The following is a 13124-nucleotide window of genomic DNA, read 5'->3' on the forward strand; positions in this document are numbered from 1 at the left end:
TTTCTGTCAGAGCAGAAAGAAAAATTGCTTAATATAATAATCAACATCAGCAATACTTTTTAAAAAGATATGCAATTAGCTTTACATTTGCAGAACGGTCCTGTTTGCATAGATGCAAGAACAAAATTCATTCAAAAGGATGTGTTCTCTGGCTGTATTTCAGGATTTGATTTTTTTCATCTGGTACCTGATTCCTCACTTTGTGAAGGCTGGCTGCAGGTGATTAAAAAAGAAAAAACATTGCTGTCAAACATTGCATCTCCCCACTTCTTGACCTTCTGGGAAAGCAGCTCTAAATTAATCTCCTACCAATAGCTTATTGGGGCTTTCACGATTCTCAGATTTTTGAAATGTACAGCACATCTTTCTAGAAGAGAAAAAAAAAAGGATAAATGTACCGAGCTTTACTTTAGAATGAGTTTTGAAAGTCGGTTTTACAAATGAACAAAAAACTTTAAAGATATTAATAAGGGGGAAATTATCATCAATAATTAACACCCACTCTCCACATTCAATATTAGCATTTCAAAGCAATTGCTCTTCCTGCTGCAGAAAATGGTGATACTTTCCATTAATCACTGAAAGGACAAGAGTTGTCTTCCTCAGCACTCATATCATCCTCTTCCTCAGCACACATATAATTCCTCTTCCATCTGTCACAATGGATGGCATTGATCAGAACATAAATTTTTTGTTCCTTGCTATTTTATTGTCTTTGATTCTTCTTGGCTGCATAACCTGAGAAGGAACAAGTTAGGAAAATATTCTTTTTTTAAAAGAATAACCTGCCAACAAATCAATGTTTGTCACATTTAATTAATGTGTATGTATTTGCTGTACCATTTTTCTCCATTATGATTTGAAATACATTCCACTTAAAATCAAGTAGGTATGCTACCTATTCACTAAAGGCTGAAACCTGGACCATTGTTAAATGCCTGATCCTGGATTGTCAAAAGCCAGCTAACATACAAATACTTTACAATCCCCCCTCCTCAAATGACTTCTAAAGATATTGGTTATTATCTGAAGCAAGAATACCATAGTCCTAAGGCAACCCACTACATATTTCTTTATAAATTGGCATGAAAGAACCAGAAGTCATACACCTTTTGCATCAAACACTTGCATAATAATGAAAGAACTTTAACAAAAAGGCAATACTCCATCTTAAAGAGTTGTAGATGCTGGCTTGAGTACATTAGTACATTATTCAATAAAATAAATTGTTTACTAAAGGCATACTGAACAAACAACATTTCTTCACTATGTTTTAAAATATCATTATTTAAAATAGATTGCATTTTTAATAGTGTGAAATGGATTATTGCAAAGAGTGTTGATTACATCTGAATGCATTGGGAAAAAATGTCTAGCCAAGCAGGATCCATTGATGCCTCATTTGATTATTGGCAAGCCAAAGCAAATCATATGCACTTCAATGCTATGATGCTAACTGTTTTATTATTTCTGTTTGTAAGTTGATTTCACAGAAGCAGTGTCAGAGACAGAATGTTCATGCATTAGTCATATTGTTTTAAGCTCAATACTTTCCCAGCCTTCAATTCAATTGAATTGCTTACTGGAGATTCTGGTTATTGTGGTCCTAACACATTGGAAGAGTGCAGGGTGGGGGAAGATTGGCATGTTTATGAAGGATTGTAGCTTGTAGGAACAAAGTCTAAATGTGCAAAAACCTCCTCTTCTCAATTTAAGTACATGGCATGAAATTGTTCATTGTTTATTATGTGGTAATTTATGTAACCTTCCACAACCATTCTTGATTGGTCCATAATAGTTTGCATCCAAACAATATGTTTTGTCTCTTTCAGACAACCTGTTGCTGCTTCAACTATTTGCCAGCAGGGTGCGTTTTCTCACTGGCCGAGCTCTGCAGGACATCACGGATCGACTGGCAGGTTAGAAAAGACTACATGTGGTGTGAAGTTTCTTCTGAACAATATTTCTGATAACAGTGGGAGGCAAAGAGCTCCTTTATTCTCAGCTCAAAGCAGTATATTTCTATTTACAACTTTTCAAACCAGGAATGAGAAATGACTGCTTATTGAGTATATTGCCCAGCTCTTTCTCTGGAGGATCTCTGACTTATAAGACAGGCATGTATGCCTCAGTCTTAGAGGTATTGTTTCTAGCATCACATTGGCAGGACAGTCACTTTGAAAAGATTGGTATCAATCTTGGTAGCTTCTAAAAATATACACAGTACATGATTTACTCCAGAGATTTAAATGTTTTCCCGTTCTATTTGTTGAGGGTGTTCAGCTGAGTCTAGTTCCAAATAAAGACACAACATTGTTTTTCTGCAAATGTCTGTGTCAGGTTTATTAATATCCGATAGGATAAAATATTCCACTTCAGTTGCGTTTTTATACAAAACCAATAAGTAGGTGTCTCTACTAGCATTTTCTGTCCCCTTTATTCTTTGAATTTTTAATATAGCATAACAGTTTTGGTTTATAATAATTAGAAAACAGTAAAGAAACCATTGAGCAAAGAAATTGATATAAGCCTTTGACAAGAAATGTAAGTTAAAACATAATATAAAGTTTTAGATATACAACCACAATTTAAGAAACTTTTTCCCTAAGAAGAAATGAGTGGAAGAAGAGGGGTATAGATAAAACGTTTTTAGTAAAATAAACTTGATTTGATTTATTGGAGCAAAGTTGTCATGTCCTTTCCAGGCATTTGGATGACTCAGGAATTATTTTTGTAAACTGGTATCTTGCCTCTGTCCCAAATCAATTGCTATGATCTCTTTAATCTAGTGGGCAATGGAAGCAAAAATTTTACAGAAGTCCAATCCACAGCTGTGATCTAGAGCGGTGGTTCTTAACCTGGTCAATATAGCCCCTCAGTGGACGATTTGTTTTTCAGGGAGGTGATAGAACATAAAGGGGTGACAGGGGGTGAAGGAACGAAAAGGGGGTGATATGGGAACGATGGAGTGAGAAGTTTGGAGACACTTTTGAGACTTTTTCATAGAGGGAATCACTGTGTATCTGTCGTACAGAAATATCAGATTGCTCGCTGTTCGTGGATTAAAGTATGTTTTCAAATGTTCCTCCAGCTAGCTTCAGTACAGAACACCGTACACATGTGAATACACATCGCTTACCTTCATGTGCATTGGATAACAGCCTCTATCCATACAGTGGTGCATCATTGGCCAAAACATCGCTTGCTGATTGCTTGTCAGCTGTGATGTCAGCTATAATGTCAACGTAACTGTTGAAACTAGGCTTATTGATGTCCACGCGTGTTTTTCTAGTGTTTCAGTACAGTCAAAAATTTAATTTTCAGGTAGTGCCTTTCATTTCGAAGGCCTCTCGACATGGCCGAGAAGAGGAAGTGTCACCAATATTCAACCGAATGTGTAAAATTGGGATTCATTCCATCTCCTTCCAATGTACAACTTCAGTTTTATTTTCTTTGTGAAAAAACATTTTCAAATGAAGCTTTCCCAACTGAAAGACCATTTGGTAAGAATTCATTCGGACAAAGCCAACCAAACGGCATTGTTTTTCCAGTCCTTAATGGCCAAGTTTGAGGCTTGCAGCACTATTGAGAAGTTATTTAGAAAACCGTCACTCAATGCTGACAAGGGGCTCATTTGTTCCTATTAAGTATCTTTGTTGATGTTCTACCCCAGCTGCCGACCCAAAGAATACAACACACACAGAGTACATACAAACCTTGGTTTATTAATTAAGGGCTACTAATGAGATTTCTTAGTAGTTGTTCAAACACAAATACAGATTAAACCAGTCTTTTCTGAACAACAACTGTTAATTCAACTTCATTAATAGCTGGCAAGAGTCCAAGGAACAAAAAACTCAATTCTGATGCAAAGTCTTTCAAATAACTAATCTTACTGTGGTTGGCAAAACACCCAGAAGCAATTTGCAGGGAAAATGATGGTGGAAAACAAGAGCTAAACAGATGTGTCTGAATTCAAGACACAATATAATATGAACTAAGTTGTTTCCTGCAAATTGGCTCTATCATCGTCAACGCTTAAATAGGCTAGGGGAGTGGCCAATTAGTTCCAAGCCTTACTCTAGAAGAGATGTCCTCCTTAGGAACCACTCCTACATTTCGGCAGCTCTGCATGCCCGTATGTTGAGAACAGGCTCCTCCTCTTCTTCCTGTTCACTCATTGCAGTCTCTGGAGGTCTTGAAAGCCCTGGCTGAATCCTGCCTCTGGCACCAAGTCTTCTCCAGCCTCTTCACTGTCTGACTCTGGTGCAAGCTGCACAGGATACTGGCGAATCACCACATCAGCCTCCGCGCTGTCAGAATCAGCTACCAGCTGCACAGACCACTGGCGGGCCTCAATAGTTGATAGCAAAATGAGGCAAAACTCACATTATCGGAGAAACACTGATTTTACCAGCAGTGAAACAGATTGATGCCATCATGTTAGAGCCCAGCACAAGAACTACCACATAATCAATTCCTTTGAGCAATGACACTGTATCAAAAATAATTGATGAAATGGCTGCAGATGTGGAAAAAGGCTTATTGACACTTGAAATTTACAGAATTAATGATACAGATTAATGAGTCAGTGATGATTTGTGAAAATGAAGCCTTGTTATTGGCTCATGTCCGTTTCATCAAGAGGAATGAAGAGATCAGGGAAGAACTGTTATTTGTTCGAAATTCAGCCACCAACACAAAAAGTTCTTCGATATTTAAAAAGGTTGAAGAGTTTTTTAATGAAAAAAAAATCCCTTGACAAACGTTGTCGCGTGTGCAACTGATGAAGTTGCATCCATGGTTGGACAATATCATGGATTTCAAGCTCATCTAAAATCGGTTGTACCTGGAATTATGACTGTCCATTGCGTTGTTCATAAACAGCACCTAGTCTCAAAAATTTTGAATGGCCCTTTCACAAGTCCCTATGTTACATCATTAATGCTGTGAATAAAATTAAGTCAAATGCCTTGAACAGCCAACTTTAAGACAGATCTGAAGTACAACTATGAAGTCCAGTCACATTTTCAGAGTTACAACTATGAAGCTTTTTGGGTGAAAATGAGGAACACTTACCCAATATTTTGGGAGGAAGTTAAGTTGTTCTTTTAATCTTTCCTTCCTCTTACTTAGTGGAGAGGGGCTTCAGTGCTGTCCAACAGATCCTTTCTAAGTCAAGCAACCTATTGAAGATCTCTGAGCGTGGTGATTTAAGAATACGATTAACAAAAATGGTTTCAGACATCAAGGAATTGGCATGAGCTCACTAAGCACAAGGCAGCCATTCATGTCCTTTTATTTTTTCCTTTTTGTGTACATATTTTTGTTAATAATTGTCTGAGCTTTTATCATTGTATTTACTTGCATTGGATTTCACAAGTTTTTGGCTTCATTTACATTTGTAAAATGCGGTTTGTTCTTATGCCCTTTATATTTCTTGTTGCATCTTAAATTTCACTTATAATTTAATCATTAAATGTTACTGTTTTTCTTTTCTGGCATTTTACTTTCTTGAAATTGAATTTTGTTTTCAGTGCTCATTACATTTAAGTGTCTTGAGTAAATACGATAATAATGAAATACATGTATCAAGAAATTTGGAAATAAAGTGTCGGGTGAAACCAAACTTTTTCACACAGTTAAGATATGGGGAAAACACTGGAAATAAATTATTTGCATTGATGTGTCCTGATGACAATTTTAAAGAAAACAAAAAAAGTGTTTGCATAAATTGAAGGATTATTTCCTATGTGTGATTGAGAGGTTATGTTGAGGGAAGGGTGTGATGACAACTTTCTCATTGGCTCAAGGGGGCAATTCATTCAAAAAGGTTAAGAACCACTGATCTAGAGAACAGATCACAAACCCCAAAACTGAAACTAATTCCTTCAATATATTCATCCTAAAACTGATCACTATCATTTTTCATTGGCCACTGAGATGTAACTGGACTCAAGATATCCTCATCAGATATCACTAAAAGGTCACAAGCATCACTGATGTTTGACCCATGGAGTATACTTTAACTTAGTGTTGCAGTTTAGAAATTTGATATGGATATTAAATGTGACTCTGTTTGAAATAGATAACCAAGCTATCTATTATGCTGTAAATCAGTCACTAAAAATCAGACAACATTCAAGAGCTATAATTTTTCCTGGGGGGAAAAAGCACTGAAGCCACAGAATTGCAATGATAATCATTTAAGATCAGAACAACTTCCATTTAATAAGATTACCAAATGGCTTTATAATAAAACAGTAAGTATTTACCCTACTCAAAACCCCCAGTTTTATGCAGTATGAATGAAGAGACAGTAAAATGACAGCACAGACTTGTTACTGAGGTATACTTTTTCATTTTTTTTACTGTTTATGAAATGTTTCAGATGAAAGTAACATTCTTTTTAAAGTCTGTATGGACTGTGTATATCTACTTTTTAAAATTAATCAATAGCTATATTGTCACAGTTTAAATTTTGAATACACAGCATTTTAGATTTAATGTCTATCCTCCAAAATATTTGAATGAATAATGAATAAATATATTTCTTGAAAACATATATGAACCATTATGCAATAAGCATCGTAAGTCACAGACCAGAACAATAATGGAAACTTCCAAAAATTATCCAGAGGATGTTGTAGAAATTATTATTTTGAAATTATTATTACTACAGCTTTTACAATGAGCAATGGATTTAATGTACATTGTTTCATAATTCTAACATCAAACATACAAGGTGGGTCATTATTATCTCACATTGCAGGCTATGCAACAGCAAGTTCTTTAAAGTCACCATCAGGCCCATAACTGCTCTGAGAAGCCACAACAAAAATAACATTCAAAATTTAGCCAGTGTCTTTCCCCTATCCAATGACCAACTTGCCACAGCCAACTCGCCAAGAGACAACTCATATCAAAGAGATGGTGGAATAGAATCATAAAAGAATGGATGCAAAAGAAGGGACTAAATCAGTGGTCGGCTCCTGCCAGTATGGCTAATTGCACGGAGTTCCATGGCTCTGACACACAAATGCGGGATCGAGCACAATTTTCCTTCCCGTACCTGTACAGGAAGTAAAATCTCACGTGGGCGCGTGCGTTTCGGCAAGGTTTTTTGCTTCCCTGCATGCACATGGGCAGGAAGCAAAATCTCACGAGAGGACGCACGTGTGAGATTTTGCCAATTTTTTTGCTTCCACTTATGCTACTGGTTCACCATCCTAAACCATACCAGTAGCAACCCACTAATGGTGGCACCCTTTCAGTAGTCAAATCTCAAATAAATAGCAATAATACAGGCATTATACTGGTCCAGTGATGGCAAACCTATGGCATGAGTGCCACAGATGGCACGCAGAGCCATATCTGCTGGCACGTGAGCCATTGCCTCAGCTCAGCTCCAACATGCATTTGTGTGCTGACCAGCTGATTTTTGGCTCAGACAGAGACTCTGGGAGGGTGTTTTTGGCTTCCAGAGAGCGTCCAGGGGGATGGGGACTCTCCCCTGGCTCCAGGGAAGCCTTTGGAGACTGGGGAGGGCAAAACACAGGCCTATTGGGCCGACCAGAGGTTGGGAAACAGGCCATTTCTGGCCTCCAGGGGGCCTCTGGGATGGGAGGGAAAGCTATTTTCGCCCTCCTCAGACATTGAATTATGGGTGTGGGCACTCGCATGCCCACGCTCTTTTGGCACACAAGGGAAAAAAGGTTGGCTATCACTATACTAGCCTAAAGCCCTGAAAAGTTTATTTAAACAGTCATACCTTTACTTCCATTACTTGAAAGAAGTTTCCATGGATATTTCCATGGGGACTAATTTCAAGAATTTTAGCAATTCTGCAAGATTACTTGTTCTATTATAAATCTTATTTCAGCTGTTGACAACTTTATTGGAAAAGATGACCCCGTGTTCACTCTCTCCCTTCAAACCATTTTACAACTCTGTTGCTATGGCCCATTGATACAGTCCAATTGGCAAAGATTGCCTATGTAAGCAATCAAGGACTGGAGGAAATATAGCAATAAGGAAAAAGCTGCCACTATTACTAAAGCAGAGAGCAGATTAGAGCGGAAAGAGTTCCCTTTTATAAAAAGTACCGATGGATTCCTAACACCAACGTATGAAACTACCAGGCTAAAATTTAAATAAATGACAGTTATTGTTATTTATTTAATTGCACAATATTATTAATGCTTCTTTGAGGAGAGTACAGTGGTACCTTGGTATTCAATTGCTTTGAAATTCATTGAATTTGGCACTTAATGCATTTTGATATGAATATTTTGTTCCAGTACTCATCATTTGTTTGGTATTCAATGCACAAGCTAGAACATTTCAGTGTCAGCTACCTTGTGACTCACTACATTATTACTTATGGGGGGGGGAATAGTTTGGTACTCATTGTTTTTGGTACTCCCAGAACCATTTAGGGTTGAGTACTGTGGCACCACTGTAATACAAACATAATTAAGTCAGCAGATGCTCATTGAAAAGGAAATTGTCTTAACAGTTTTTTAAATTTCAATGCTACATCTGCAATCCAAAAAGGGAGCAGCTATCTAATTCACTATTTCTCAACCTTGACCACTTGAAGTTATATGGCCGTGATGGTGAACCTATGGCACGTGTGCCACAGGTAGCATGTGGAGCCCTTTCTGCAGGCGCGGGAGCAATGAAGGGCTACCAAAATTTTTACTGCCACACTGTGGATGTGGCTTATGCATATTCTTTCAACAGTTTTCAGTGCAAATTGGATGCTCTCGGGTGGGGCTCAATTGTCGCTACCCCACTGCATCCCCACCTGTCCGGGCAGTAGCCCACCCTTGCATGGGAGCAATTGCCTGGCTCAGCTTCACCAAGCATACGCGCCCGGCCAGCTCATTTTTGGGTCTCTAGGCTCCCCCCCCATTGCTGTTTTGTGATGTAAGTCTTCATGTGAGGCCAAAATGGGGCCAAGGGTGATAGCGCATGTGGGGAGAGCATGGGGCAATCGCATGCATACATGGGGTGACGTTAGCATGGGGTTCATACACGCATGTGCAAGGGTGGGGCATGCAGGAGGGGCACTGCATTATGGATGTGGGCATGTATACATGCATTATAGTTTGTTTGTTTGTTTGTTTGTTTATTATATTTGTATGCCGCCCCTCTCCATAGACTCGTGGCGGCTCTCAACACAATAAAAACAGTTTATAACAAATCTAATAATTTACAATTTAAGATATTTTTAAAAACCCATTATTAAGCAGACATACATACAAGCATACCATACATAAATTGTATAGGCCCAGGGGAGATATTTCAGTTCCCCCATGCCTGATGACAAAGGTGGGTTTTAAGGAGTTTACGAAAGGCAAGGAGGGTAGGGGCAGTTCTAATCTCTGGGGGGAGCTGGTTCCAGAGAGTTGGGGCCACCACAGAGAAGGCTCTTTTCCTGGGGCCCGCCAACTGACATTGTTTAGTTGATGGGACCTGGAGAAGGTCCACTCTGTGGGACCTAATCGGTCGCTGGGATTCGTGCGGCAGGAGGCGGTCTCACACATGCTTTCGGCACCCGAGGAAAAAAAGCTTAGCCATCACTGTTATATGGACCTTTAATTCCCAGAATTCCTCAACCAGCCAAGGTTGAGAAACACCAATAACTATCTGTAATCTTTTGCTTTCAGGTCTTGTGGCCGTTGCTTATCCAGGGAAGCCTCAAGTTGTGGAACGTCATAGCCTTCCTGTTCTCTGGTATTTCCTGAATAACATGATTGGCAATGGGGTATTACCTGGGAAGAGTGGAAACGTGAGAACTGTGGTCTCTAAACTGGCTCAAAGCTTGCACAAACACATGGGGCTGAAACTTGAGGACTATGTTTGCAACCAACCACAGCATGTGATCAAACTTTTTCAAGATCTTCTAGATATGGATCTTCAATGAAAAAAAAGCCTGTTTCTATTTCTGGAACAATTATAGTGGGATAATTTCGAAGAGAAGCAAAAATCAATAATGGCACAGAACTTGCCATTACTTAACCTTTTTTATTTTTGAAGTGTAAGAGTCTCTTGTTGAAAGCTTTTAGTAATCATCCTACAATGGAAAATGTATATAATATATTTTGCTTTAGAAGGAAACCATTTATTTTTTTAAAGATTTAAGCTCCACCGTTTTGGACCCATCGAGATTTCATCAATGATAATAACGCATAAATGGCACAACTGTAACTTTTATCTGTGTAAAAAGAAAAAAAAATATTTATGTAATCTATATAAATATTGTGTGATAAAGCGATAGAGGTAAACTTTAAACCATAATACTTCCTCTATCTCTATGGATTGCCAGTTAGGGAAGACTGCAAAGAGACGCCAGTCTGAGCAAATACCAATTAGTAGCTTCCAAACTGTCACGGAAACTGTTCAGTAAAGTTATTCCTTAGGTGGTTACTGGAAAAAATTGTGAAGGGAAGAAGAGAAAATCTGAAATATAAATGCTGGGTACAAAATGCATAAGAAATATTCCAAACAATACTTTCCTTCCATTCAGTTGATAGAGGCAACGATACACAGTTTTTTCACTTAGCACTGGCATAGTATATTCTCATTTCTTAATTTTTTTTTAAAAGCCATCAAGGAGAAAAAAAATTGCAACATCATACAGTGCCTCTTATCAGATTGGTTTGGTTGCTGTTTGGAAGAACTGAGAAAATCTCATTAATTTCGGTTCCTAAACTGTGTTACGAACCAGAGATGATATAATTTGTCACTACTTTCCAATCGTTGTTGAATCTGCCTTTCCTCACTTAATTAGCAAAGTATCTATAAAGCACTTTGTTTAGTAATACAATACAGTAGAGTGGTTTGGAACATCTGGAATTGCCTGGTTGTACTGCAGAAGCACTAGACTTCGGCAATGATTTCCACATTCATTCCGAAATATTAGAAATCAAAATTAATCCCTGCAACATTTCTCTAAGGACGGCTGTCACTTGCTAACATGGCACAAATGTCCATCATTCAGCCTGATGATGGTGAATGTGATTTCACCGAAACATCGCATAGATATGCAAAATATTACATGGGGCAAAACCCGAACTCAGAACAATCTACATACATATACCCGTGAAAATATATATATTTGTAGATTTTCCACAGGTACAGGTATGACGGTCTTGGTATATTCAGGTTTCTTCCCGTGTAGGATTTAGAAATTTCTGGCGACATTTCGACGAGGTCCCACTCATCATCTTCAGGCTGGTGCTTCTGTCCTTGTTCTAGGGTGAACACAGCGAGACCTGAGCTGCCTTCCTTCTACTTCCTGGTGTTGCAGAACATAAGAATGCATTAAGAAAAAAAGAAAAAACCTCCTCCCTTTTCCAACACTTCAAAACTACAGGACATGAAATTGATTTTGACAGTACTAAATTAATTTCCAAAACAGAACACTACAGCAAAAGAATAATCATGGAAGCCATCGAGATAGAAAAACATCCCCAAAATATGAACAAGCAGGATGATACCTCCCACCTACCAGACATCTGGAAACCAGCCCTTATTAACAAACGTATCCCAGACATAGAAACTGAAACCAGACTCAGAACACACATTACAAAACAACCAAGTAGCCTGCAAGCTCAAACTACTCAGGATATCACCCCTAATCTACAACCATTAACTAATCAGCATACCTCAGTTACATCAACGACCCCAGGTGTTACCCCACTGACTCACCAGGAAGTTTCTACACAGCAGGCAATTGCTGAGCCATCAAACCACACCCAACCACCAGTATTTATAGAAGGAAGGCAGCTGAGGTCTCGCTGTGTTCACCCTAGAACAAGGACAGAAACACCAGCCTGAAGATGACGAGTGGGACCTCGTCGAAACGTCGCCAGAAATTTCTAAATCCTATATGGGAAGAAACCCGAAATACCAAGACTGTCATACCTGTACCCGTGAAAATCTACGAAAACAAATATATATATATATATATATATATATATATATATATATATATATATATATGTGTGTGTGTGTGTGTGTGTGTGTGTGTGTGTGTGTGTGTGTGTAAAATGTTTTAATTATTAAAAATGCATTTTAGACATCCTTTGTTTGCATTTCCATTTTGATCCTCTGCATTCAAAAGGCATTAAGTGTTAGCCCCAAAGGATAGGTCAAGAAATCAATGCCATATTGGTTAAAAAAAACCTACTTTTATCAGAACAGCTATAATAACAGGATCTTGCAAGTCTGAATGTGCTTCCCACTCTTTCATTTTATCTATTTATCTATTTTATCATTTTATTTATATTAGGGATGGGCCTGTCTGAGGCATTTTCTCAAATTGATTTCTTGGAATGGACTTAAGCCTTACTTATCTGTTCATTTCCTTGGAAATGAATCTTTCCTTTATCCTTCAAGGCCATTCCCTGTTGTCTTAAATTAACCTGAGAGTGCCTTGGGAAGGATTATCTGGAGGAAAATATGCAACTAATAGGGGTATCTTGTATAAACTAGCAGTAATCAGCAGTAATTCGCACCAGAGATTTGTAAATGCCCTTAAACTGCTATTGGTTGACTTCCATAAATCTGAAACACAAAAGGCTTATTGCCTTAGCCTAAATGTAAAGCCAAATGAAGTGTTCCCTCAAACCAGACCCAAAGCCTATATATTCCTGAATTATTTTGAAAATGGCCTCGTAGATCCTTTGTGATTGGGATGGGGAGAGCACAAGTGGAAAGTGAATGCAATTCTAATAGTAATCAACTTCCTTATTAAAGTCTTTGACAAGATAAGAGCAAAAGTATTTAAAGAAAAACTCAAGCAATATTGGTGTTCTTTCTTGTGACATTTTAAGAGCTTTGCGAAGCCAAAGGGGAAAGCAATGTGTCAGTTTGTTGTGAATGGTTATAAGCACATTGAAGATATTCAGCTGTACCTCACCACATCAAGTTATGTCAGGAATATTGTGGTGGAAAGCTTGAATCAATATTCGTAAAATAAGCCCAAGCGAAATACTTATCTCCAGCATTAATTGCTGTATGCCAATAAACATCTGAAGACATCAGTCCTGGTAGTTACTCTGAATGAGGTTAAGCCCTCACTGTAAATTGATTCTCTGGAACTTCTCTTGGAT

The 13124-nt window shown here is 38.2% G+C and overlaps 1 protein-coding gene across 1 annotated transcript in view; it reads left to right on the forward strand.

Moving 5' to 3' along the window:
- TOGARAM2 (TOG array regulator of axonemal microtubules 2) overlaps nt 1-10305 on the forward strand; it is a 61874-nt gene extending 51569 nt beyond the window's left edge. Inside the window, exons 16-17 of the mRNA XM_070734297.1 lie at nt 1833-1919; nt 9675-10305. Coding sequence (XP_070590398.1) covers nt 1833-1919; nt 9675-9931 — 344 coding nt within the window. The 3' untranslated portion in view covers nt 9932-10305. The remainder of the gene's footprint in view (nt 1-1832; nt 1920-9674) is intronic.
- Nucleotides 10306-13124: the final 2819 nt, after the last annotated feature.

This window comes from Erythrolamprus reginae, chromosome 1, assembly GCF_031021105.1.
Source record: "Erythrolamprus reginae isolate rEryReg1 chromosome 1, rEryReg1.hap1, whole genome shotgun sequence".
NCBI classification, from domain to species: Eukaryota; Metazoa; Chordata; class Lepidosauria; order Squamata; family Dipsadidae; genus Erythrolamprus; species Erythrolamprus reginae.